We start from the raw sequence: 26,962 nt of genomic DNA on the forward strand, positions 1-26,962 counted from the left end.
ATTCTGTATTTATTATTTTCTGGTTTAGGGCTTCTATCCCTCTAACTATTTTCTTAGCATCAGGGCTTAATTGGAATAGGAGTTCTCCAAAACTCATTTTCGTACTTTTAAGGTGAAAAAAAGAAGTGATTTACTATAGAGTGTATTACACTTATTTGTATAATTTGCACGACGTTTCGAACCTCCATGGTTCATTCTCAAGTGAACAGATCTTACAATACTAGTTGATTTTATACCCGCATTAGGTCAGGTGATAATACAATGAAGGTGAAAAACATGGGGGGATACATAAGGGATAAACATAGGGGCTGCAGAAGGCTTATTGACCCATACGAGGCATCTCCTATCTAAACACAAAGATTAATCCAGTGTAATTGGCCTGTTATGTTGGACATTGTCTTCTGTGTTGGCATCGATATGTTCTTGTCTTGTCCTTACTCTCATGGTGGGTAGAGTAAATAGTTCCGTGATTTGGGTGTTCATGGTAGGTCGCTCTATTCTTATGTGAATTGCCTCAAGAATTTGTAATCTTCTTGAATCTTGGGTTTTGTCTATTATGCAAGTATTCTTGTTCAACATTTCTCTTGTTAGAGTAATGTCATGGGCTTGTCTCATGTGATTCCTAGGGGCACCAGATTGAAGATGGCATGTCAAACGCCTCGTCAGCTTGGTCGACGTCATACCTATGTACTTACATTGAAGGTTACATCCTTCGTGGGGGCAAGTGTACATGTATACAACGCTTGACTGCTGTAGAGGGTTCTCCGTCGGCTTCGGGCTGTTTTTGATAAGGAGTTCGGAAGTCTTCTTGGTTTTGTAGAATATTATCAGGTTTATGTTTTGGTTAGGAGTAGTGCTTTTTACTCCTTTACGGATTATTTCTTTCATTATTCTTTCCTCTTTTATATGTTCACTGTGCATGGTTGATTTGTAATATAATTTTATTGGGGGTGTTGTGGTTTCTGTTCTTTATATATATATATATGTCGTACCTAGTAGCCAGAACTCACTTCTCAGCCTACTATTCAAGGCCCGATTTGCCTAATAAGCCAAGTTTTCATGAATTAATGTTTTTTCGTCTACCTAACCTACCTAACCTAACCTAACCTAGCTTTTTTTGGCTACCTAACCTAACCTTACCTATAAATATAGGTTAGGTTAGGTTAGGTAGGGTTGGTTAGGTTCGGTCATATATCTACGTTAATTTTAACTCCAATAAAAAAAAATTGACCTCATACATAGAGAAAAGGGTTGCTTTATCATTTCATAAGAAAAAAATTATAGTAAATATATTAATTCAGGAAAACTTGGCTTATTAGGCAAATCGGGCCTTGAATAGTAGGCTGAGAAGTGAGTTCTGGCTACTAGGTACGACATATATATATATATATATATATATATATATATATATATATATATATATATATATATATATATATATATATATATATATATATATATATATATATATATATATATATATATATATAATGTACCTAGTAGCCAGAACGCACTTCTCGGCCTACTATGCAAGGCCCGATTTGCCTAATAAGAAAAGTTTTCCTGAATTAACATATTTTCTCTAATTTTTTTCTTATGAAATGATAAAGCTACCCATTTCATTATGTATGAGGTCAATTTTTTTTTATTGGAGTTAAAATTAACGTAGATATATGACCGAACCTAACCAACCCTGCCTAACCTAACCTATCTTTATAGGTTAGGTTAGATAGCCGAAAAAGTTAGGTTAGGTTAGGTAGACGAAAAACAATTCATGAAAACTTGGCTTATTAGGCAAATCGGGCCTTGCATAGTAGGCAGAGAAGTGCGTTCTGGCTACTAGGTACGACATTATATATGTATTATATATATATATTATTAAATATGACCGAAAAAGTAAGATTAATAATTCTAACACGAATTTTCTCGATCTTTCGTACATTTCTTTTCACTGTTGGTGGTAATTCAAAAATCAATTCTCCAAAATTCATTTTTATTTCTAGTCTGACGTGACACTTGAGCGTGTTTCGTAAAACTTATTACATTTTCAAAGACTTTAGTTTACACATACACAACTGAATAGAACTTACACATCTCCGATTTGTTTATATCTACATTTGAGTGAGGTGGTATTAATAGGGTATTAATTTCATCAACACAAGACAGAACACGAAACAATGGGTATTGAATGGAAGTGATTGTAGAAAGCCTATTGGTCCATATTTCTTGATGCTTCTATATTGGAGCGGAGTCTTGAGGTGGGTAGAATATAGTTGTGCATTAATTGGCTGTTGATTGCTGGTGTTGACTTTTTAATGTGTAGTGCCTCGCAAACGTCAAGCCGCCTGCTATCGCTGTATCTATCGATGATTTCTGTGTTGTTTACTAGGATTTCTCTGGCGATGGTTTGGTTGTGGGAAGAGATTATATGTTCCTTAATGGAGCCCTGTTGCTTATGCATCGTTAAACGCCTAGAAAGAGATGTTGTTGTCTTGCCTATATACTGTGTTTTTTGGAGCTTACAGTCCCCAAGAGGGCATTTGAAGGCATAGACGACGTTGGTCTCTTTTAAAGCGTTCTGCTTTGTGTCTGGAGAGTTTCTCATGAGTAGGCTGGCCGTTTTTCTGGTTTTATAGTAAATCGTCAGTTGTATCCTCTGATTTTTGTCTGTAGGGATAACGTTTCTATTAACAATATCTTTCAGGACCCTTTCCTCCATTTTATGAGCTGTGGAAAAGAAGTTCCTGTAAAATAGTCTAATAGGGGGTATATGTGTTGTGTTAGTTGTCTCTTCAGAGGTTGCATGACGTTTCACTTTCCTTCTTATGATGTCTTCGACGAAACCATTGGAGAAGCCGTTGTTGACTAGGACCTGCCTTACCCTACAGAGTTCTTCGTCAACTTGCTTCCATTCTGAGCTGTGGCGGAGAGCATGGTCGACATATGCGTTAACAACACTCCTCTTGTACCTGTCTGGGCAGTCGCTGTTGGCATTTAGGCACATTCCTATGTTCGTTTCCTTAGTGTAGACTGCAGTGTGGAAACCTCCGCTCTTTTCCATGACTGTTACATCCAGAAAGGACAGCTTCCCATCTTTTTCCATCTCGTAAGTGAAACGCAGCACGGAACTCTGCTCAAACGCCTCCTTCAGCTCCTGCAGATGTCTGACATCAGGTACCTGTGTAAAAATGTCGTCAACATACCTGCAGTATATGGCCGGTTTCAAGTTCATGTCGACTAAGACTTTTTGCTCGATGGTACCCATGTAGAAGTTTACAAACAGGACACCTAGGGGAGAACCCATGGCGACCCCATCTACTTGCTTATACATATGCCCATCCGGGCTCAAGAAGGGTGCCTCTTTAGTACAAGCTTGGAGTAGTTTCCTTAGAATATTTTCTGGTATGTCAAGAGGAGTACAGGCTGGATCACAATACACTCTGTCGGCTATCATCCCGATTGTCTCGTCCACAGGTACGTTGGTGAACAGTGATTCTACGTCCAACGAGGCTCTTATCCCTGTGGCCCGTGTGCCCCGCAGTAAGTCAACAAATTCCTTTGGAGACTTCAGGCTGAAGGCGCAAGGGACATAAGGAGTCAGCAGGCCATTGAGTCGCTTCGCCAGTCTAGTGCTCTTGGGAGGTGATGATCTTTGGTGTATTTAAATACTCCGAAATTACCATCTCTTTTAAGGGTCTGAGCGGGTGGTGGAGAGGGTTAAGGCGTACCTGTTATGCCAGTTGCTGGAAGGCTTCTGTGCTGGCTAGGGTTCGAGTCTCCTGGTGGGAAAGTGTTCTAAAGTTGTATACTTAACTCTCGTGTTTAGGAGAGTTGTGCCTTAAGCATAGACACTGTGTCTTCCCATATTAACAGGGACTTGATGAAATTAACGTCTAAATGACCCCTCACTTGCTCTAGTGCTCTTGGGAGGTGATGATCTTTGGTGTATTTAAATACTCCGAAATTACCATCTCTTTTAAGGGTCTGAGCGGGTGGTGGAGAGGGTTAAGGCGTACCTGTTATGCCAGTTGCTGGAAGGCTTCTGTGCTGGCTAGGGTTCGAGTCTCCTGGTGGGAAAGTGTTCTAAAGTTGTATACTTAACTCTCGTGTTAAGGAGAGTTGTGCCTTAAGAATAGACACTGTGTCTTCCCATATTAACAGGGACTTGATGAAATTAACGTCTAAATGACCCCTCACTTGCTCTAGTGCTCTTGGGAGGTGATGATCTTTGGTGTATTTAAATATCCGAAATTACCATCTCTTTTAAGGGTCTGAGCGGGTGGTGGAGAGGGTTAAGGCGTACCTGTTATGCCAGTTGCTGGAAGGCTTCTGTGCTGGCTAGGGTTCGAGTCTCCTGGTGGGAAAGTGTTCTAAAGTTGTATACTTAACTCTCGTGTTTAGGAGAGTTGTGCCTTAAGCATAGACACTGTGTCTTCCCATATTAACAGGGACTTGATGAAATTAACGTCTAAATGACCCCTCACTTGCTCTAGTGCTCTTGGGAGGTGATGATCTTTGGTGTATTTAAATACTCCAAAATTACCATCTCTTTTAAGGGTCTGAGCGGGTGGTGGAGAGGGTTAAGGCGTACCTGTTATGCCAGTTGCTGGAAGGCTTCTGTGCTGGCTAGGGTTCGAGTCTCCTGGTGGGAAAGTGTTCTAAAGTTGTATATATATATATATATATATATATATATATATATATATATATATATATATATATATATATATATATATATATATATATATATATATATATATATATATATATATATATATAACTGAAAACTCACACCCCAGAAGTGACTCGAACCCATACTCCCAGGAGCAACGCAACTGGTATGTACAAGACGCCTTAATCCACTTGACCATCACGACCGGACAAAATGAGGTGATAGCCGAGGCTATTTGAACCACCCCACCGCCGGCACTCGGATAGTAATCTTGGGCATAGCATTTTACCAAATCACCTCATTCTTTGGGGCACACGTGAGGAACACAAATGCGAACAAGCCTGAATGGTCCCCAGGACAATATGCAACTGAAAACTCACACCCCAGAAGTGACTCGAACCCATACTCCCAGGAGCAATGCAACTGGTATATACAAGACGCCTTAATCCACTTGACCATCAGGACCGGACAAAATGAGGTGATAGCCGAGGCTATTTGAACCACCCCACCGCCGGCACTCGGATAGTAATCTTGGGCATAGCATTTTACCAAATCACCTCATTCTTTGGGGCACACGTGAGGAACACAAATGCGAACAAGCCTGAATGGTCCCCAGGACAATATGCAACTGAAAACTCACACCCCAGAAGTGACTCGAACCCATACTCCCAGGAGCAACGCAACTGGTATGTACAAGACGCCTTAATCCACTTGACCATCACGACCGGACAAAATGAGGTGATAGCCGAGGCTATTTGAACCACCCCACCGCCGGCACTTGGATAGTAATCTTGGGCATAGCATTTTACCAAATCACCTCATTCTTTGGGGCACACGTGAGGAACACAAATGCGAACAAGCCTGAATGGTCCCCAGGACAATATGCAACTGAAAACTCACACCCCAGAAGTGACTCGAACCCATACTCCCAGGAGCAACGCAACTGGTATGTACAAGACGCCTTAATCCACTTGACCATCATGACTGGACAAAATGAGGTGATAGCCGAGGCTATTTGAACAACCCCACCGCCGGCACTCGGATAGTAATCTTGGGCATAGCATTTTACCAAATCACCTCATTCTTTGGGGCACTCGTGAGGAACACAAATGCGAACAAGCCTGAGTGGTCCCCAGGACAATATGCAACTGAAAACTCACACCCCAGAAGTGACTCGAACCCATACTCCCAGGAGCAACACAACTGGTATGTACAAGACGCCTTAATCCACTTGACCATCACGACTGGACAAAATGAGGTGATAGCCGAGGCTATTTGAACGACCCCACCGCCGGCACTCGGATAGTAATCTTGGGCATAGCATTTTACCAAATCACGGAGTCAGTCCGTGTTGGAAGACCAGGCTCTGTAGCCTCCGCTGCATTGGGCCCCGACCTTGCTCCTCCTTTGGCCTCTCTGACTCCTTCCCCTGGCTCCCCTCCCTCCTCTGTGGTTGGGTCGAGCCCCAAGCCCCCAGTGGTGACTACCTCTTCCCCTGGCGTGGCTCCTTCTCTAGTTGTAACTACTGCGCCTTTTAACCCCTCTCTCTCTGGGGGTTCTCACCGCCGTCCTCGTCACGGCCGCCCTCGCTCGATTCCTTCCAGTTCTGCTACCTATCAAGCCTTGTTTGGTCCCGCTTCGTGGACCAAATATTTTGATCTCCTCCCTCTTGATTCTGCGCCTCCTGACGATTTCTCCCTCCATCGACATCTCGTTGATTCCGTGGATGCCTCCATTACTTTCAACCCCACTCGTCTCGGTACACGTGTCGTTGCTGCTCCTTCTCAGGATGCTGCTTCCCGCTTGGCTGCCTTATCCTGCCTTGGCGAGACCCCTGTTCGGGTCTCGAAGAATGCTCATTTGAATGCCAGTGTTGGCACTATTCTGCTCCCGCCCCATGTTGCGACCGGTGTTCGGGACCTGCGCGACAGCCACGACGATATTCGACATATCCTCGCTGCCCAGGGCCATTCTATTCTCCAGGTGGACACGTTTACTCGTCCCCCTCGTGGTAGTCGCCGTCAAGCCCTCCGGGTTGTGAAGATTACCTTTGATGGTAGGACCCTTCCACCCTCTGTCATTCTTGCTGGTGCCAGGTGCTCGGTCCAGGAGTACGTTCCTTCTCCCCGGCTCTGTAACAAGTGCTGGAGGTTTGGGCATGGTGCCCTCCGCTGCTCTGGGACTGTCTCTCTCTGTCCTTTGTGTGGTGGCGAAGGTCACTCTAAGTCGGAGTGCACTTCTCCCCAGGCTCGTTGCCTCAACTGCGGTGAGGCCCATCCTACCTTCTCCCGTGCGTGTGTCCATTACAAGCTTGAGGCAGCCGTCCTCAACTTGAAGCACCGGGAGCGTTTATCTTTTCCTGAGGCGAGACGCCAGGTTCGCCGGCTCCCGCCTTATGCTAATATCTCTTATGCTCGCGTGTTGCGCTCTTCCTCTCCTCGTCCTTCCCGCCTTCCTCAGACTCACAACCGTTTCCGGGCCTTGGACCCTGATACGCCCACTGCCCCCTCCTCTGTTCCTTTGGGTTCTCTCCCGAAGGATCCACCTTCTGGTCCTCTGTCTGGGGTTCCCCTTCTTTCTACCCGGTCTGTTGTGTCTCCTGTGTCTTCTTCCTCGTCTCCCTCCGTTCCTCCTTCCCATCCTTCCCCTCCGTCTCTTGACTCTCCCCGCCGCCTGTCGGTGCGGGCTGATGTCCATCGCTCTCCAAACGGCCGTCATGTGTGCTCTCATTCGGCTTCTCCTGCTGAGACGCTAGAATCCGTTGCCCAGTACGTGGTTGCTGGGACACCTGTCTCTTTAAGTCAGAAGCGTAAGCCTGGCTCCTCTCCTTCCTCCTCCCCGGCGAGTAAGAAGGTTTCTCTTTCTTCCTCGGCCCCTACTTCTGCCTCTCTCGCTCCTTTCCCTCCCATTTCAGTGGTTGCGCCCCCTGTTCCTGCTATGGAGGTTTCTTTAGCCCCTGCTTCCCTCTCGGTTGCTGCCCTTGCTGAGGTTCGCTCCCCTCTTTCTACCCCCCCTCTTCCTGCTGCTGTCCTTGACTGCTCCTCTCCGTTGTCTCCTCCTCCTCCTCCGGACCCCGCCCGCCCACCTCTGCTCTGTTCTCCCGTTTCCTTCCCTCCGTCTTTGCTCAGTTTACCCATGCCCCCTAACCCTGACTTTGCTGACCCTGATCCCGACCCTGATATTCTTTAACGTTCTCTGTTGCTCTTTCGCCTTTGTTTCTTCCTTGTTCTCTGTTTTTGTCCTTTCTCTTCTCGTCGTTGTCCATTCTTCAGTGGAACGTTCGAGGTTATTACGCCAATTTCCTCGAACTCCAACTTCTGATTTCGCGGTTTTCGCCCCTTTGTGTCTGTCTCCAGGAGCCGATGTTTGGTGCTCGTCCTGGTCGTTTTCGTGGCTATTCCTTTCTCTCCCCCCCCCCCCCAGCCGTTGCTGGGGCTTCTAATTCTTCTGCTCTCTTGATTCGTGCTGATGTTCCCTTTGTTCCTTTACTTTTTCCTTCGCCTCTCCATTGTTCTGCTGCTCGTATCTTTGTAGGGAAATGGTACACAGTTTGTTCCATTTATCTCCCCCCGAGTGTCCCGCTTTCTCTTCCTGATTTGAAACACCTCCTTGACTCCTTGCCGGAGCCTGTGCTCCTGCTGGGTGACTTCAATTGTCGTCATTCTCTTTGGGGTGACGTTCTGACGAATACCCGGGGTCGTCTTCTTGAGCCGTTTCTCCTTTCTTCTTCCCTGTCTCTTCTGAATTCTGGTGAGCCCACTCATTTGGACTCTCGGACTCGCACCCTTTCTTGTCTTGATCTTTCTCTCTGCCCTTCTTCTCTTTACTTAGATTTCACGTGGCAGGTTCTTGATGACCTCCATGGAAGTAATCATTTCCCCATCCTTGTTTCCTTTTTCTCTTTTCGCCCTTCCCTCTCTTTCCCTAGGTGGCAGTTTGCTAAGGCGGACTGGACCCTATTTACCCTCAGTGCTACTCTCTCTGACCTCTCCCTTCTGCCTCTCTCTCGCGCTCTCCTCCTTTTTCATGACACTGTCTTCAACGCTGCCCTCCGCTCTATCCCTCGCTCTTCCTCTTGGGGTCCACGGAAGTGCGTTCCCTGGTGGAATGAGGACTGTGCTCGGGCGCTCCGCTGTAAGCGTGCAGCCTGGAAGAGGCACCGCCGTAGGCAGACGACCGATTCTTTTCTTTTCTTTCGGAAAGCGAGCGCGGTTGCCCGTAGGGCCATCCGTACGGCTAAACGTGAATGTTGGGCATCTTATGTTTCGACAATTATGTCCGAAACTCCTCTGGCCCAGATCTGGAAGCATATCCGCAAGATATCGGGTAAGTTCGTTCCCGATGTTTCACCGGTCCTTCACCTCCATGATACTCTTGTGGCGGACCCGTTGCAGGTCGCTTCCGTACTGGGTTCCCACTTTTCTTCTGTTAGCTCTGGTCTTCATCTTCCCCAATCTTTTCTTCTTCGTAAACCTGTCCTTGAGTCTCGTCCTTTAGATTTCTGCACTCATCTTCAGCTTCCCTATAATGATCACTTCTCTCTCTCTGAACTTCGTTCTGCCCTGGCCCTCTGCGGTTCTACGGCGGCGGGCTCCGATAGTATTCATTATGAGATGCTTCGCCATCTCCCTCCGTGCACGTCTCAGTATTTACTGAGTCTGTATAATCGGATCTGGGAGTCGTCGTCAGTCCCTGAGGACTGGCTCGATGCCGTTGTCCTCAGTGTTCGCAAACCGGGGTCTCTGAGTACTTCCCCTAATTACTTTCGCCCTATTGCTCTCACAAGTTGTGTCTGCAAACTCTTTGAACGTATGGTTAACGTTCGTCTGATGTGGTTCCTGGAACACCATCACCTCCTCTCCCCTTCTCAATTTGGTTTCCGCAAGTGCCGCTGCACGACAGATGTCCTGGTGAACTTGAAGGTCTATATTCGTACTGCTTTTGCTGCGAAGACCTCCGTTGTTGCAGTTCTTTTTGACCTGGAAAAGGCTTATGACACCACTTGGCGATATCATATTCTATCTCAACTTCATTCTTTTGGCCTTCGTGGTCATCTCCCTCTCTTTCTCCGCAGCTTCCTCTCCCGTCGTTCCTTTCGGGTGTGCCTTGGTACCGCTCTCTCTGCCTCTTTTCAGCAATACGAAGGTGTGCCCCAGGGTAGTGTTCTGAGCACTACTCTTTTTCTGGTTGCCCTCAATGGTCGTCTTTCCTCTCTTCCTTCTGGTGTCTTCTCCGCTCTCTATGTCGATGATCTTACCCTTTGCTGCCAGGGTGATGATTCGCCTCTCCTTCAGCGCCGGCTTCAACTTGCAATTGATGCCGTGTCGTCTTGGGCCACCGATCATGGCTTCAAGTTCTCTACTTCTAAGACTTGTGCCATGACTTTTACGCGGAAACGGGTTGTTCTTCGTCCCTCTTTGTCACTTTATGGTCATCCCCTTGAATACAAAGATTCCGCGAAGCTTTTGGGGTTATTCCTTGACACTCGTTTGTCTTGGTTTTCCCATATCTCTTACCTCCGTGTTGAGTGCTCTAAGGCCCTTACCCTCCTTCGGGTCTTGTCCCATACTTCTTGGGGGGCAGATAGGCGCACTCTCCTTGCTTTACATTCCTCTCTTATCCTGTCTAAGCTCGATTATGGTTGCCCTGCTTACTCGTCTGCTTCTCCTACTCTTCGCCGTCTTGATGCTTTGCACCATACTGGGTTGCGCCTCAGTTCTGGTGCCTTTCGTTCGACTCCCGTCCTTAGCTTGTATGTTGACACTGGCTTCCTGTCTCTCCAGGACCGCCGTGATTGCTACTGTCTTCGCTATCTTGCGCGGTCCTTACAACATCCTTCCTCTCGCCTCTGTCGTGCTTTAACTTTTACCCCTCCTGCGGTTCCTGTTGCTCTTCACCACCTCCCTCTTTCTGTCCGGTTATCTCGCCTCCAGGATTCTCTTTCCGTTCGTATTTCTAATGTTTCTCCTCGTGTTGTTCCTTCTTTGCCCCCGTGGAGAGTCCCTCTTTCGCGGTTTTGTACTTCCTTGACCCGTATCACTAAAGCTTTTACCCCTCCTACGGTTCTAAAACGCCTTTTCCTTGAGCACTTTTCTTCTCACTCCCGCTCCGTTTCTGTCTTCACCGATGGGTCAAAGTCGGCGGACGGTGTTGGCTACTCTGTTGTTTTTCCTGATCGCACTTATATGTGTCGCTTACCTCCGGAGACTAGCATCTTTACAGCGGAACTTTATGCTATTCTCTATGCTCTTCGTCTCCTGCTTTCTTGTTGTCAGTCTTCCTTTGTAGTTGTTGTTGACTCTCGTAGTGCCCTCATGGCTCTCGGGTCCTTTAATCCGGTTCATCCAGTAGTTGTCGAGATCCAACATTGGCTGTTTCTTGTTCACAGTAAATTTAAGTCGGTTGAGTTTTGTTGGGTTCCCAGCCATATTGGTGTGTCTTTAAATGAGCGTGCGGATGCTGCCGCCAAGGAAGCTGTCCACTCTTGTCCCATCTCTCGTAAAGGCATTCCGTTTTCCGACTTTTACCCGGTTATCCATTCCTCCATCCTTACCCGTGGGCAGGCTTCTTGGTTGTCTGTTACTAGTAATAAGCTCCGTACTCTTAAATGTTGTGTTTCCTCGTGGCCGTCCTCCTTCCACCGTAACCGGCGGTGGGAAACAGCTCTGGCGAGGTTGCGTATTGGCCATACTCGCTTAACCCATGGTCACTTGATGGAGCGCCGCCCTGCTCCTTATTGTCCTAGTTGCATTGTCCCTCTTACGGTCGTGCATGTCCTTCTTGAATGTCCTGACTTCCAGGACGAGCGTGTGTCTTGCTTTCCGACCGCCCCTCGCGGTCACCTGTCCCTCAATAGAATTCTTGGTGACTCGGATACTTTTGATATCGTTCGCCTTATGCGTTTTTGTTCTCGTATTTGCATCCTTGGTGATATTTAGCGCCCTCTGATTATTTTGCGCATTTGTTGGTGCTACATAGCCTTCCCGGTTTGGTGCCTTCTTTTGATAATTACTTACTTACTTCTAGTGTCAATTAGCATATATGAATAATCAATTCTAATTACTGCCTGAGGTCAAAGGATCAGAAATATGGAGAATTTTAGATGGTTTACAATCCAACTTTGAAGGACCATCTCCAAGCTAAGAAAGTTATAAGAAAGTAATTATGAACTTGTCCACTCAATTCTGGAGGACAATAAATATAAATACTATTAAATAATTGATATATCCTAATTCCAAAAATATAAATGTAAACAAATCTAGACAAGTAAGCGCTAACGCAATTTCCCAAATAATTTCAGTAGAGTTTATTTACTTTAAAAAGCATTAAAGTTATTAACAAATACAGGGGAAAACTTTGCTGAATTGGAGCCTTGTCCAATGAAACATGAAAAGTTCTAGTGTTGGAGAGATCAACACCAACTTGGTTTACAATTCGGAAGCTGCTATTCGTTCCTTCAGTGCCCACACAAATTAGTAAATCAATGGACTGTTATAAGCTAATGGGCCGCTGGTTGACTGTAGGATGGCGCAGCGCAGAACTTCTGCAATTATTTTGCTGTCCTGCATAATCAGGGCCCCTTAGAAAACGGTCTATCCCTATTTCTTCTTATTTGGTCAAATAGATACGATAGGGGTATTAACGTACTCATCTCGGAAACTATTGGGGCGCCCAGGAATGGCTGTCTCGATGACTCTAAAGACGCTAGTGGTTGGACTTCCACTCGGGTACTTTTCCAAGATGGCGGAGGGTGACGCCGACAGCGACTGGGACGTCTTACTCTTAGTCTGCTCACCCTGGCAATGTTGGTAACTTCTCAGAATAAAAGGAGGTCCGCAACGCCGTACTCGAATAAATACCTCCATGTATATAATTATACAGCCGTAATAAAGTCGAGCACAAAAGATTTATGGCAGACTTATGCGAACTGACAGAGCCAGCGCCGGCAGGCAAGGTGTGCTCCCGGAGTGGGGCGGCTTTCCCGCGGCCAATTTAGTGGCGATAATTTATTCAAATGTTTAATTTGGTGGTCGCGTTCCCATTTCTAGTTTTAGATGTTATGTGGACAACATTCTTGTCATTGATATTAATGACAGTTTATTTTTATAACTAAAATACTCAATTTTTGTAGCCTAATGCACCATTGCGTACATTCATTTATGCGTGAATAAAAGTTAACTAATAATTTTGTTCAAGAAACAACTTATACTTGATTTACTGTACAAAACACCAAGGAATTAACTTGGTGATTATCAATTACGCTGAAATAATGATTGAAATCAATTTGTGAGAATCAGCAAACCAAATGTATCTGAATTTGTCCCTCATATTTTGGAGCATTCCTTAACAAAGAAGTGTAGAGGCCGAGTAGCGAGGCAAGCAACAGGGGCCTCGGTATTCGGTGACTGGTGTACTGTTGATTCAATTTTATTAATGCTATAAATTATTGATGTCAATTGAATAAATTAGGTATTTTAAATGAACAGTGGAATAAATTTTCCTGGACCAATGCACCGGCATGTAATATATATTTACATTCAGACAAATCGTTGTCTAATATTCTCAAATACTCTTTATAATTTCTGACTTATTGATATCCAAACAGCAGAGTTGCGCCTGCAACAAATACTACTTCCTCAACTAAGTGCACACAATTATAGCCTTAATTGATTTTTTAATTAATTAAAAACTCGACGGGTATAAAACTTGGGATTTACCAGAAGGTTGAACAGCGCACAGTCAGCTGAGCTGACCAAGGAGTAACCAACATGTGGTGGACTGACTAGTGAAGAAAACCGTCCGTCTGTAATAGCTTCATTAAATCTGATTTCGAACAGAACTGAGACAATGTGTCTTCAGTTAAGAACATAATAACATACGAATAGAGGTAACTACAGAAGACCTATTGGCCCATACGAGGCAGCTCCTATTTATAACAACCCAATCCCACTCATATACGTGTCCAACCCACGTTTGAAACAATCAAGGGACCCCACCTCCACCACATTACACGGTAATGTGCCCCACAAAGCAACAACCCGGTTACCGAACCAGTTCCCACCCAGTTCCCACCCAGTTAAGTCAGCTCTCAACTTAGTGTTTCTCTGAAGCTGTGCCAGATGATACCGTTGCCAGACCAGGACAAACATAACAGTAATCCGGTCGTATTATTACACGATAAGAGGCTCGTCCAGACACACTTGAAACAATACTCTCTTTCCTTGTTTCTTATTTATGTTTACAATTTTGCTTATTTTTTGGTGGGTTTTCTAACATGTTTTCCATTCTCTCGCTGTGTAGTAAACCAGATTCTCGTCAACACTGCAAAAATTGGTGAGTACTCTCGGTAAAAGTGAAGTAAAGAGAGAGGGAAGGAGAAGAGCCGTTAACACCAGGCAAAAATTAACAGTATAACGAGGTACTTGACTCTTCAACACCAAATTGAACCAATTGTGTCCCTTCGCTCGCTTGTTGCTCCTTATTATTGTTCACATTTACCTCGATTATAGCTTTTCTCGCTTAATCTCTGCTCTTCTTTTGTACTGTTATGGTCATTGCTATAATTTTATTGAAGATTTTAAAAGTTTTACTGAGTAGAATTTGCTGTTACGCGCCCAGCTGTCTTGTGAGCTTGTAATATATATATATATATATATATATATATATATATATATATATATATATATATATATATATATATATATATATATATTATATATATATATATTATATTTATATATATATATAATATATATAAATATAATATATAATACATATTTTAAGGGGTCTCTTGCCATATAAGACTGACTACATAGTGCCTTCTATGCTTATCACTGGTTGCTTCTTAGTTCAATAAGGAATAACTGTCATTTTACCGACTGGTCCGAGACGTGTGTCAGTTCGGTTTTGATGGTAAGTTTTAGATTTGATTCATCGCCGACATTTTTGCCGAGACTTATGAGAAAACGTTTTTGATCCAACATCTTTACAGTGGAAATGACTAAACTCCAGGACATAGATTCACGAAGCTCCATGGATTTCTTCGTAAGTAGGTTTGCTACGAAGGTTCCTAAGTATGCCCTAAGAAGATGCTTAGGTGGAACTCACGTAGGTCCACTTAGGAAGATATTTGGGTTCTGGGTCTGGTTCACCTGTGTGCCGATAGAGGTCACTACTGTGTTTCGTTTGGCCAATCAGAGAGCAGCAACATTCTTCATATTGAAGATTTAGCGCTGGCTTATCGGAGCTCTACTGCCTCCTATTTACGTCGAATTTTCTTATAAAATTAGTATATTTCGAAGTAAAACAATGTTTTTTCAACTTCTACAGCCAGCACCGACATTGTAGGAAACAAATATGTTATATTTGTTGTTTACCTACGTAATTCTAAGAGTTACTGTGTAGCTGTCCTTGTTGCTCGGAAGATGCGCTGACAATTATTATATATATTTACTGAATTTACCCAAGGGCCACTAACTATCTAGTGGCCTTGAAGAGGACAGAAAGCCGGCGGCTTGTTAAAGTGCCCGCCAATTGCCTTAATTATATTTTTTAGCTGGAATTTGGCATTTACGGCTTCAGCGGGTAGGCGGTTCCATGGGTTTATAGCCCTCTTGGTGGAAAAAAACATCTGTTTTCAGTCCTACTTGAGAGAACATACTCTCCAACACTATATCTGTGATTGTCCTGTTATCAGTGACTTCATACCAAATGGTATGAGGTATTTTGAGCTCTGTAATTACTTCATACACTCAGGAATATTGGAAGATATTCTTGTGCTGCACCCAGATTTTGCCAGTGGAGGTTAATAGATCAGCCTTAAGTATTTTGTTCTCCCCTGATTCCATGTATGACTGGCCATCCTGTGAGGTGAGGATGTTGGATGAGCTTGTAGCTAGTTTTTGATCTACACTGTGTGGTCCTTTATACAGAATAGGGAAACAGCACATTGCTGTGTATACCTAAACATGTTTAAAAATACATTGTTTGAGAGGAGTCTTGTAGAAACGGGTAAGAGTAATTATAATATAATGCTTCCATGATTCAGTGGTTACCTCTTGTGAAAATCGTGAAGAGTTGTTTAGTCAGAGTTGATTTGTTTTTGTACTGAGGCTTGTATTTTGTACCTTGATTCCATGTTGATTGATTGTTGATTGTTGCCGCCGAAGGCGGCTAGTTTATTGTGCACCCCATACTCATCCTGTGAGCGGTAGCGCAAAAGCATTACAGAGGGCACAAAAGGTCTTTATCAGACCTCATCTTAGATTATTACATAAACAATTTCATCTATCCTTCACACCTTATAGTTACAATGTCAGCTAGTTACAGAGAAAGTGCTATTACAAGAGCTACATATTTACAGTAAGTCATCATACATTAATGGTAGGTCTTATCGCTAATACATAATAGTTTGACCAATGGGGATATTACAGAGTCATAGGGGAGCTTCTGTTTATTATTAGTCCTCACAATACACTACTTGTTTCTGAATCTCATATGTCGTTCATCTACTGGAAGCGAAATGTGGATACAGTGCAAGGATTTCAGGTAATTTATCCATGGTAATAAGATAGGTTGCCATATCATATAGAGTGAGCTTAAATTTATCTCTAAAAGGCTTAATTTTACTACAATCCAAGATATAGTGTTCGAGTGTGTGTCCCTGTCTTTGTCCACACACTTTACACTTTACTTCATCTAGATCCCTATACAAGCCGAACTGCCAGAGATACTTGTAGCCAAGTCTTATACGAGCTGTGACACCATCTGTTAGTCTACTGACTTTGTTACTTGCCCCATACACATGTTTTACTTCACACATTTCATTGTGATGAACAATGGACCTGCTAGTTCCAGTTTGCACTGTTCTTCAAATCCATCCAGGAGTTCTCGTCTAATGACACTTTTAAGGGACCGATTTGATAACTCAAGATTCCGTTCAATACTGTCTTTATTTACTGCAGCCTTAGCAAGGGCGTCAACTTTGTCATGTTCCTTCATGCCAGTGTGAGAAGGAATCCACAATATTTTTATATTTACCCTCTTGCTAAGTATTCTTATATATCTACGTCTAGCTTCCAAGACAAGCACGTTATTACTTGACTGCAAACTGTTTATTGCTCGTAGTGAGGATAGGGAGTCAGAAATAATTAAGCTGTCTACTTCAGTGTTGTCAATAATTTCGAGTGCTACCAACTCGGCTTGCATGAGTTGCTCCTGAGCTGCCGAGCGGTGAGGATGTGTCGTCTGACGCTCCGGCAGTTTGGGGCGGTTGCAGTTTTCGCCGGCAGGGGGTGGGTGTCTCTACCCTCCCTGCTGTCCCTGCCTGGTGTTGACGTGGCGCTTTTACGATGAGCGGCCATCTTCCCGCTGTTGAGAGGGTAAACTCCGTGGGTTTGGAATTTACCTGCCGTGCAGGGTATCCTCTCATTGAGCAGGTCATGTGTGACGTGCTACATGTCTCGGTCGAGGAGGTCTACGGGGGTTGAGCTGGTGACTGCTCGCCGGGTGATCATGAAGTTTGTGGGTGAGGAGGCGTACCGTGGATTTCTCCGGCGGTACGAGGGCCGTACCTTGAAGCTGTTGGATGGCACTGGTACTGTGGCCATATCTGATCGGAGTGGTGCTGTGACGTATGTAAGCGTCCATGGGGCCCCCATGGAATTCCCCGAGTCCCTTCTCCGGCGTTTCTTCCAGAGATTTGGCTCCGTCGTCAGTGTGAGGATGCACAAGCTGTCTTCTGGAAAATATGCGGGGTTGAAGACAAACCTTCGTACCCTCGGGATGCGCCTGAGGTCGGACATTCCATCCTCTGTCCGACTTTTAGGGTACTACGTGCGGGTGTATTATGCCCGGCAACCCCGTACTTGTTTCCGGTGTGGCATGTTGGGCCATCAGGCTGCCGGATGCACTGCGGATCCGGTTGCTCCAGTCAACTTGTTCCGGGATGAAGATTTCCCACCGCTCCATTTGGAGGAGGTCTCCGGAGATGAAGAGGTGAGTGTTCAGTTAGCGGATGCGGCTCCCCCTACGTCGCCGCACGCCCCTCCGGTTGTTACAGACTCTCCTCCGGGTCTTGCAGTGCCATCGGTTGGTCTCCGCTGCTCCTGAAGGCCTTCCTCGTGATCATTGTCACGCGCCGCCGCCTTCTCCCTCGTCTTCGGCTGCTGCGCCTGGCCCTGTGTTCTCGCCTCGGGTCCCGGATGTGCTGGGTGCTGGGGTGGCTGAGGAGCCTCCTGCTGTGTGTGGGCCAGTTCCCCCTGTGGTGGAGGCTGCTGCCGTTCTGCGTTGGGCGTCGGTTCGTCCAGCTGGTGGGACCCGTGTTTTTGGGTCCGCTTCCGGCTCTGACGATCTCCGGCCGGAGCCCAAGCGTTCCAGGCGTTCGTCGTCTGCCAGGGCCGATGTTGGGGAATTCGGTGACTGTGGGTCCTTGGGTGTTGACGGTGTGGAACCGGATGTGTCGCTGTCTCCACGGTTGGTGGTGGCAGAGGTTCATGTGCCCGCTGATGCTGGTGCCCAGGTCTCGGGGGTGCCTTCCGTTCCTTCTCCGCCTGGGAATTCTCCGCAGTGGGAGGTGGTGGCTCCCGCTCCCAGGGATGGTGTGGTTGCTGGTGCTGGGCGTGGCCTGGTTGTGACATTAAGGAAGGATGCGCACCGCCCTGGTTCTCTGCAGTCGTCTGGTGGTGTGCCCGTGGCCGCTGGTGCCCCGGTGGTGGTGTCCTATGTCCAGCCCCCTCTTGTGATGGTGTGTGTTGGGGACCTGGGGGACGTGTTGCCGGCGTCGGTGATGCCACCAAGTCACTGGTCGGCGATTGCTGAGTTACTGCTTGACGAGCCGGGGGAATTTCATGGTGGGGGTGTTCCCTTGATGTGGGGGATTGTGGCAGTTACTCGCGTCAGGAGTGATACCATTTGGGTCCCCTGCTTGCGAGTGTTTGTAGCTAGGGTTCCGGATGACATGGCGTCCCCGGTGGGTGTAAAAGACCCTTGGGGGTGGTTACGTTGGGAGGCGTTCAATGTGCGTTTCCCCCGGGCTTTGTTCCCGGGCAAGTATGTCCGCTGATTGGCCGGTGTTTTGCCGAGTGTGTATTCTCTTCATGTATTACCTTGTTGTATTGTGTTTTCTTTTTAATTTTCCTTTTGTTTATATTTATGATTTGTTTGTGTGTGCATTGTCTTGTGTTATGTTTCATTTTCTAAATTTTGATGTTTTGTTGTCGGTCCTTCTGGCCGGTGTTTGTTTGTTTTTGTTTATTTGCTTACATTATTTGCTTGTTTGTTATTGTTTTTGTTCTTTAATTTGTCGTGATGTTTGCTGTTCCTCCATTTGTGCTAATTATTGTCCTGTGCTGTCGGTCCTTCTCGCCGGTTGCTTCTGTATTTTGTTTTTGGTTTCTCTATTTTATTGTATTTATTGTCTTTATCTTGCATGCTTGCATGTAAAAATAAAAATAAAAAAAAATAAAAAACTCGGCTTGCATTGTGGACGCCCAGTTACTAATTCGGATATTTCTTTGAATTGTGCTGCCATCGGGCTGATGAGCAATAACAGCACTTCCTGCCCTCCCTGTAGCTGTATTGAGTAATCCGTCAGTGTATATGGTCTGTGCTATGTTTTCAGCTTGTATATTGTGAATGTGTTCTATGGTGCTTAATTTAGCAGCAAGCTGAGCATGAGGGTTGCTTGTGATTAGTTTCTTGGTGGGGTATGCAGGAGTCAGGATGTCAAAAGGTACTATCTGCCAGGGTGGAAGGAAGTGCTGTACTCTTTCATCTGTATATACATCGTGCAGTCCCATCATTTTAATATGAGTGGCTGTTCTTTGAATCCATTTAGACTCGCTAGTTCCATTTCGTATGTGTTCTAACAGTGCAACTGACACAATGTTGTTTTTGTTATCACGCAGAAGCTTTAGTCCCATCATAAGATTAATTTCAAATATTCTATCTCTAATGCTAAGTATATTTAATTCTTTCCGCATGTTGAGAACTTTGGTAGTTATAGGACAGCCAAGTATAATTCTGAGTGCTTCATTTTGCATTTTTCCCAGTCTATCAAAACTTTTGCCATTTTGTAGAACCAAAGCTGGTGCATGATAGTCTATCAGAGACCTTATATACGCTAAATACATCATTCTTGCTATTCTAATATTAACACCGTATTTAGGGCTGTACCCCACTACAGTTCTGAGAGCCTTGAGTCTGTCTCTACATTGTTGATGTAACTTATTGACTGCAGTTGAGGTACAAGGGACAGAGACTCCAAGGTATTTGAAAGAAGAGACATAGTCTATTGGTATGTTGTCTATCTTAAGTTTTCGTGGTCCACTTTTGCGGTTGCCAATTTGTCTGTTAAATACCTTAGTTTTAGCAGCGTTGATTACAAGACCAAGGCTCTCACAAGCTGTATGTATACAATTTAAGACTGTTTGCATTTCGCGGTGGGTTTTAGTATGCACAAGGATGTCATCTGCATAGCTGATAGTGATGTTTGCCGGACTAGTTGGGATTGATTTTAGTAAAGCATTAATTAGAACATTAAACAAGGTAGGACTAAGTACTCCTCCTTGTGGGGTGCCTAGTTGTATTACTTTAGTTTCACTCTTGTAGCCTTGGATCAGTGCAGAGGACTTCCGGTTGGTAAGATAGCCTCGTATCCATTGTGATAAATGTCGCCCTATATCCATTCTCGCTAATTCATATATAATCACTTCCCTATTAGCAATATCAAAGGCATTTTTTAAATCGAGAAATGTTGTGTACTTGTGCCTTTTATCTCCATGAACAGTAAGAAAGGTTGTGATACAGTTGTGTACACTTTTACCATGTGTGAAACCATTGATATCAGGTGACATGAGCTCTTTAACTCTATACAATAATCTATTAAGCACCATTCTCTCAAAGGTTTTGCACATGCAACTGGTCAGTGAGATGGGACGGAAAGCATCAGGTTGGCCAGGCTTTGGTACAGGTACCGTAAGACTGGTGGTCGATGATACAGGCAACTGCCCAGTGACATAGCTGGCATTAAACAATTCTAATAATGGGTTACCGGGTACACGATGTAGGAGTCTTAGAATATCAAAGGTGATTCCGTCCTCACCAGGAGCAGTGCTACTGCCCCTGGAGAGGGCTGCATCCAATTCATAATCTGTATATGGAACATCACATTCATCATGTTGCTTGCTCAACATGAAATTTATGAGAGAATTTCTGTCTGTGGACCTCTCCTGCAATTTCTCCCTAGTACTAGCTGGTAATATTCCAAAGCTGGAAACCTGAGCCCATTTTGCAATTAACTGATTGGCTTTCTGTAGCGGGTTTGGGTGTGAAACTTGTCTACTATTTTTACCAATAATTTTGTTTATGCCTTTCCAGGCTATGCCCAGGGGAGTATGCAGGTTAAGTCCACTAACAAAACCCTCCCATTCATTTTGCCTCAGTTCAGTCATTCTCTCCCTTGCCGCTGCAAGCGCGACCTGAAACAGTACAACAGTTTTATGATGACCTCATAAATAAAACCTATGAGGCCATCAAAAATAGTGAGTCACGCCAAACAAAAAGAAGTACTGGTAAACAGGTCAGACACAACCAGTACTATGATGATGCTAAACTGAAAGAGCTTAAATCAATTGCTAGACAGACAGGTAAAGCATATAAGAGCCTTAGAACTCCTCAAATGTTGATTCCATGTATGTCTAACCATCCTGTGAGATGGGAGTATTAGATAAACTTACAGCTAGTTTTTTATCTACACTGTGTAATATTTCATATAGAATAGGGTAGCAGCACATTGCTGTGTATACCTAATCTTCTTAATAAAAACATCAGTAATAAAGATTTTAAATTATAGTTTGTATTATTACAAGTACTGTATTATCCTTATTAAATCATGTTAACCATGTATCATTAAGATCTCATGTTGATATGTAATAGTCATATTTCTTTTGAACTGCTAATCCATGCTAATCATTTTTTAATCATTCATTAAATTGTGCATTATGTCTCAATTTTTCACTTCCTTGGATATACTGTACAGTACAAAAAGATAGGATAAAAATAAACCAGTAATATTTCTTTCATTATATTTTTCATTTAAATAACTGCATCAATATTTTTACAGCTGACAGGATTTGTTTTACCATACAGGTGCATTATTTGTTAAAAAAAAAATGGTTTACTGTTACACACAATGGTGCTACATAGCCTTCCCAGCTTGGTGCCTTCTTTTAATACTTACTGATTAATAAATAAATAATAATAAATAAATTTTATTCGGGGAAAGAACATAGTTGATTTGCAAACATAATGTTAGATTTATAGATAGAGCTAGTGCATACAATACCTAAAGCCACTAATACTCATAGCATTTCGGGCAAGGTGTGGGGGGAAAAAAACAGACTAAAACTTAATAGTAATCGGGATTAGGTATAAATTGTGTTGAAAGAATAAAAAAAGGGGGGGGGGGGGGTAACATAGCAGAAATCAGCAATTGTACACGTTGGTGAACAAACAGCATTGTTTAAAAAATAGCAAGACATGGGTTGACATTTATGGAGTTAATTAGGTAGTACTTGGTTTTACTCTTAAACTGGTTGAGAGAGGTACAGCCTTTGACATGATTCGAGAGGTCATTCCACATTCTGGGTCCCTTGATTTGTAGAGCACTTCTAGTTTGGTTACACACAGCCAAATTGTGTAACAGGAAGAGGTCTTGGACTCAAATTTGTTCCATGCTAAATGTAGAGGAATCAGCTGAGTATTCCTCAAATAAAATAAGTTGCCTCAGCTTATAAGGTAAATAAAATAAGCATTTTTCAAATAAGTAGCTGCCTCACCTCACTGCCTTACTGCTACACAGCCTTCCCGGCATGGTGCCTTCTTTTGATAATTACTTGTTCCACACCCAAGTTGTGTAACAGGAAGAGGTCTTGGACCCCTACTTCCCTCTCTCTTTTTTTAATAGTCTATATAGTTATAATTATAGCTTTAAGTATTCAATGAATAAAGTTTTTGACATTTTTACCCTTTTCCTTACCTAACATCATTTGTGCAGCATATTTTTATTTTATGTCTCGCCCAGATTTAATTTCAAAATAAAACCAAACTAAATAAATTAGAAATGGGTATGTATAGCTAAGGTACACCCTTACTACTAGGTGAACAGGGGCATTTGGTGATAGTAAATGACCCCATCAGGCAGGGCTCATCACCTTCTCTCATATTTCATGTTCACCAGTGCTTATTTACTTAATAACTACTGGTATAATATCTTGCTATTATAAAACATTCGACTATCATCAAACACATATTTACTTTAAGTTTCAAGCAGAGAATGCATATATAACTAACACGAAGGACTCTTCTTCACGAGATTCGCCAGCTATAATATTTTATTCATGTTCCAAAATCTTAAAATCGATCCCAGTATTATGTAGTAGAGAAAAATTGAGTTATATCCAGTTTACGTAAAACTACGAGTTGTCGACACCACACTTAGATCCCGGACCAAACTTACGAAGGTAGCTACTTAGTGTAGCTACCTGAATACCGACGAAGCCGCCACGAAGGCGCTAAGAAGGAAAACATTCGTAGCTAAGAAGAAAAACCTTCGTGAATCTGGCCCCTCAGCCTGACTGTGATGACCATGTTGACTCCGATGACAAATAACCCCAGGGACCATGTGATCACCACTAAACACGCTCCAGGCTGGACTGCGAGTGTATACAAACTCTCAAGATCTTCCATAGTTAATCTACAACTATACCATTCCCCCCATCTACTGACCCCTCCTCTCCGACTCTCGCTTGTGTCCTACTTGTACTAACTGTATTGTGCCATCATTCCAGTAATACGCTCTTCTTGTTGGCGTGAGGGCGTCTGATGCAGCGTACGTTAGCCAGTACCACGGTGCACACACCTGGTCTTAGTCTTATCTGTCACACACACCTGTTAGGGGCCACTGTGGTGGTCGCCACCACCACAGTGGTTACTGTGGTGGTGGTGACCACTACCAGCAGCCCCACCAACGTGGACAAAAAGGTTCCCCCCCACCCCAGGGATGGCTGGTTGTTCCCAGCTGTAGTGAAGAGGCCGGCCGCTGCTCACTAATGGGTGTCACCAGCAACTATTACTCAAGTGGCGATGACGGCGCGTCCTCCGACACCCGCCCCCACCGACACCCGCCCCCACCTACACCCACCCGCCTCCACCTACACCCACCTACACCTACACCCACCCGCCTCCACCTACACCCACCTACACCTACACCCGCCCCCACCGACACCCGCCTCCACCTACACCTGCCTCAACCGGCACCCACTCCCAAAGACACCCGCCCCCCACCGACACCCGCCCCCACCGACACCCGCCTCCACCGACACCCGCCTCCACCGACACCCGCCTCCACCGACACCCGCCTCCTCCCTCACCCGCCTCCACCGAAACCCGCCCCCCACCGACACCCGCCTCCACCGACACCCGCCCTAACCGACACCCGCCTCCACCGACACCCGCCTCCACCGACACCCGCCTCCACCTACACCCGCCTCCTCCGACACCCGCCTCCACCGACACCCGCCCCCACCGACACCCGCCTCCACCGACACCCGCCCCCACCGACACCCGCCCCCACCGACACCCGCCCCCACCGACACCCGCCTCCACCGACACCCGCCCCCACCGACACCCGCCTCCACCGACACCCGCCCCCACCGACACCCGCCTCCACCGACACCCGCCCCCACCGACACCCGCCTCCACCGACACCCGCCCCCACCGACACCCGCCTCCACCGACACCCGCCCTAACCGACACCCGCCTCCACCGACACCCGCCTCCACTGACACCCGCCCCCACCGACACCCGCCCCCACCGACACCCGCCTCCACCGACACCCGCCCCCACCGACACCCGCTTCCACCGACACCCGCCCCCACCGACACCCGCCCCCACCGACACCCGCCTCCACCGACACCCGCCTCCACCTACACCCGCCTCCTCCGACACCCGCCTCCACCTACACCCGCCCCCACCGACACCCGCCCCCACCGACACCCGCCTCCACCGACACCCGCCCCCACCGACACCCGCCCCCACCGACACCCGCCTCCACCGACACCCGCCTCCACCTACACCCGCCCCCACCGACACCCGCCTCCACCGACACCCGCCTCCACCGACACCCGCCTCCACCGACACCCGCCTCCACCTACACCCGCCCCCACCTACACCCGCCTCCACCTACACCCGCCCCCACCGACCCCCGCCTCCACCGACACCCGCCTCCACCGACACCCGCCTCCACCGACACCCGCCCCCACCGACACCCGCCCCCACCGACACCCGCCCCCACCTACACCCGCTTCCACCTACACCCGCCCCCTCCGACACCCGCCCCCACCTACACCCGCTTCCACCTACACACCCGCCCCCACCTACACCCGCCTCCACCGACACCCGCCTCCACCGACACCCGCCTCCACCGACACCCGCCCCCACCGACACCCGCCTCCACCGACACCCGCCCCCACCTACACCCGCTTCCACCTACACCCGCCCCCACCGACACCCGCCCCCACCGACACCCGCCCCCACCTACACCCGCCCCCACCTACACCCACCCCCACCGACACCCGCCCCCACCTACACCCGCTTCCACCTACACCTGTACTTTGATGCAGGTGACATCACCTCTTCTACGCAATGAGGAGTGAGCTGTGAGGTCGATGAGGAGCTCATCAAGGCGATGAGCTCGTCTCTCTCCAACTGGGAAACTGTAGCTATGAATTCGCTGGCTGGCTCTCTCACCGGTCTGGAAGCTTTCACCCGATTGGTGACGGCAGTCAATGACGCTTAGTTAATACCCAACGTTACCTTACAGCTGTTGGAGGGACGGTGGCGTAGTGGGGGAGGGTGGAGAGGGGGTGGCGTAGTGGGGGAGGGTGGAGAGGGGGTGGCGTCGTGGGGGAGGGTGGAGAGGGGGTGGCGTCGTGGGGGAGGGTGGAGTGGGGGTGGCGTCGTGGGGGAGGGTGGAGTGGGAGTGGCGTCGTGGGGGAGGGTGGAGAGGGGGTGGCGTCGTGGGGGAGGGTGGAGTGGGGGTGGCGTCGTGGGGGAGGGTGGAGAGGGGGTGGCGTCGTGGGGGAGGGTGGAGAGGGGGTGGCGTAGTGGGGGAGGGTGGAGAGGGGGTGGCGTAGTGGGGGAGGGTGGAGAGGGGGTGGCGTAGTGGGGGAGGGTGGAGAGGGGGTGGCGTAGTGGGGGAGGGTGGAGAGGGGGTGGCGTCGTGGGGGAGGGTGGAGTGGGGGTGGCGTCGTGGGGGAGGGTGGAGTGGGAGCGGCGTCGTGGGGGAGGGTGGAGTGGGAGCGGCGTCGTGGGGGAGGGTGGAGTGGGGTTGGACGTCTACCACAGTGAGTACGTCTACCACAGTGAGCACGTCTACCACAGTGAGCACGTCTACCACAGTGAGCACGTCTACCACAGTGAGTACGGCCACTTGCCTCAGTACTCACACACGGCTGGAGGTAATACTACAGTATGTCATACATAATTATTCCCGCTGCTCCTTCAGGCTCCAGATCATTTAGTGTTCATTCCAGAAGCAGCCATAACGAGTGGTGTTGAGTGTCTCACACCGACCACTGTAACACAGTAGTAACTGCCTCTCGCACTACACAACACACTCGTATTGTTTACCAGTTTAACGCTCCAGAATGATTGTCGTTGTGTAAACGTGTGTCGCTTGGGCTTACAAGTCTTTAAATAGTCAAACGCTCAAATGTTCGGAGCAGACTGACCTCCAGCCTCGGCCCGTCAGCCACACTGGTGGGACAGGCAGCCGGCCCGTCAGCCACAGTGGTGGGAGAGGCACCCGGCCCGTCAGCCACAGTGGTGGGACAGGCAGCCGGCCCGTCAGCCACAGTGGTGGGACAGGCAGCCGGCTCGTCAGCCACAGTGGTGGGACAGGCAGCCGGCTCGTCAGCCACAGTGGTGGGACAGGCAGCCGGCTCGTCAGCCACAGTGGTGGGACAGGCAGCCGGCTCGTCAGCCACACTGGTGGGACAGGCAGCCGGCTCGTCAGCCACAGTGGTGGGACAGGCAGCCGGCTCGTCAGCCACAGTGGTGGGACAGGCAGCCGGCTCGTCAGCCACAGTGGTGGGACAGGCAGCCGGCTCGTCAGCCACAGTGGTGGGACAGGCAGCCGGCTCGTCAGCCACAGTGGTGGTACAGGCAGCCGGCTCGTCAGCCACAGTGGTGGGACAGGCAGCCGGCTCGTCAGCCACACTGAGGGGACAG

The 26,962-nt window shown here is 47.1% G+C and overlaps 1 protein-coding gene across 1 annotated transcript; it reads left to right on the top strand.

The window, feature by feature from the left end:
* The first annotated feature begins 17,618 nt into the window (after window positions 1–17,618).
* Window positions 17,619–25,379, top strand: LOC138368224 (basic proline-rich protein-like). The gene is made up of 2 exons (XM_069330760.1): window positions 17,619–17,668; window positions 24,002–25,379. The coding sequence occupies exons 1-2, from the start codon at window positions 17,619–17,621 to the stop codon at window positions 25,377–25,379; spliced, it is 1,428 nt and encodes a 475-aa protein (XP_069186861.1).
* Window positions 25,380–26,962: the final 1,583 nt, after the last annotated feature.

The sequence above is a fragment of the Procambarus clarkii genome, chromosome 24 (assembly GCF_040958095.1).
Source record: "Procambarus clarkii isolate CNS0578487 chromosome 24, FALCON_Pclarkii_2.0, whole genome shotgun sequence".
Lineage (NCBI taxonomy): Eukaryota > Metazoa > Arthropoda > Malacostraca > Decapoda > Cambaridae > Procambarus > Procambarus clarkii.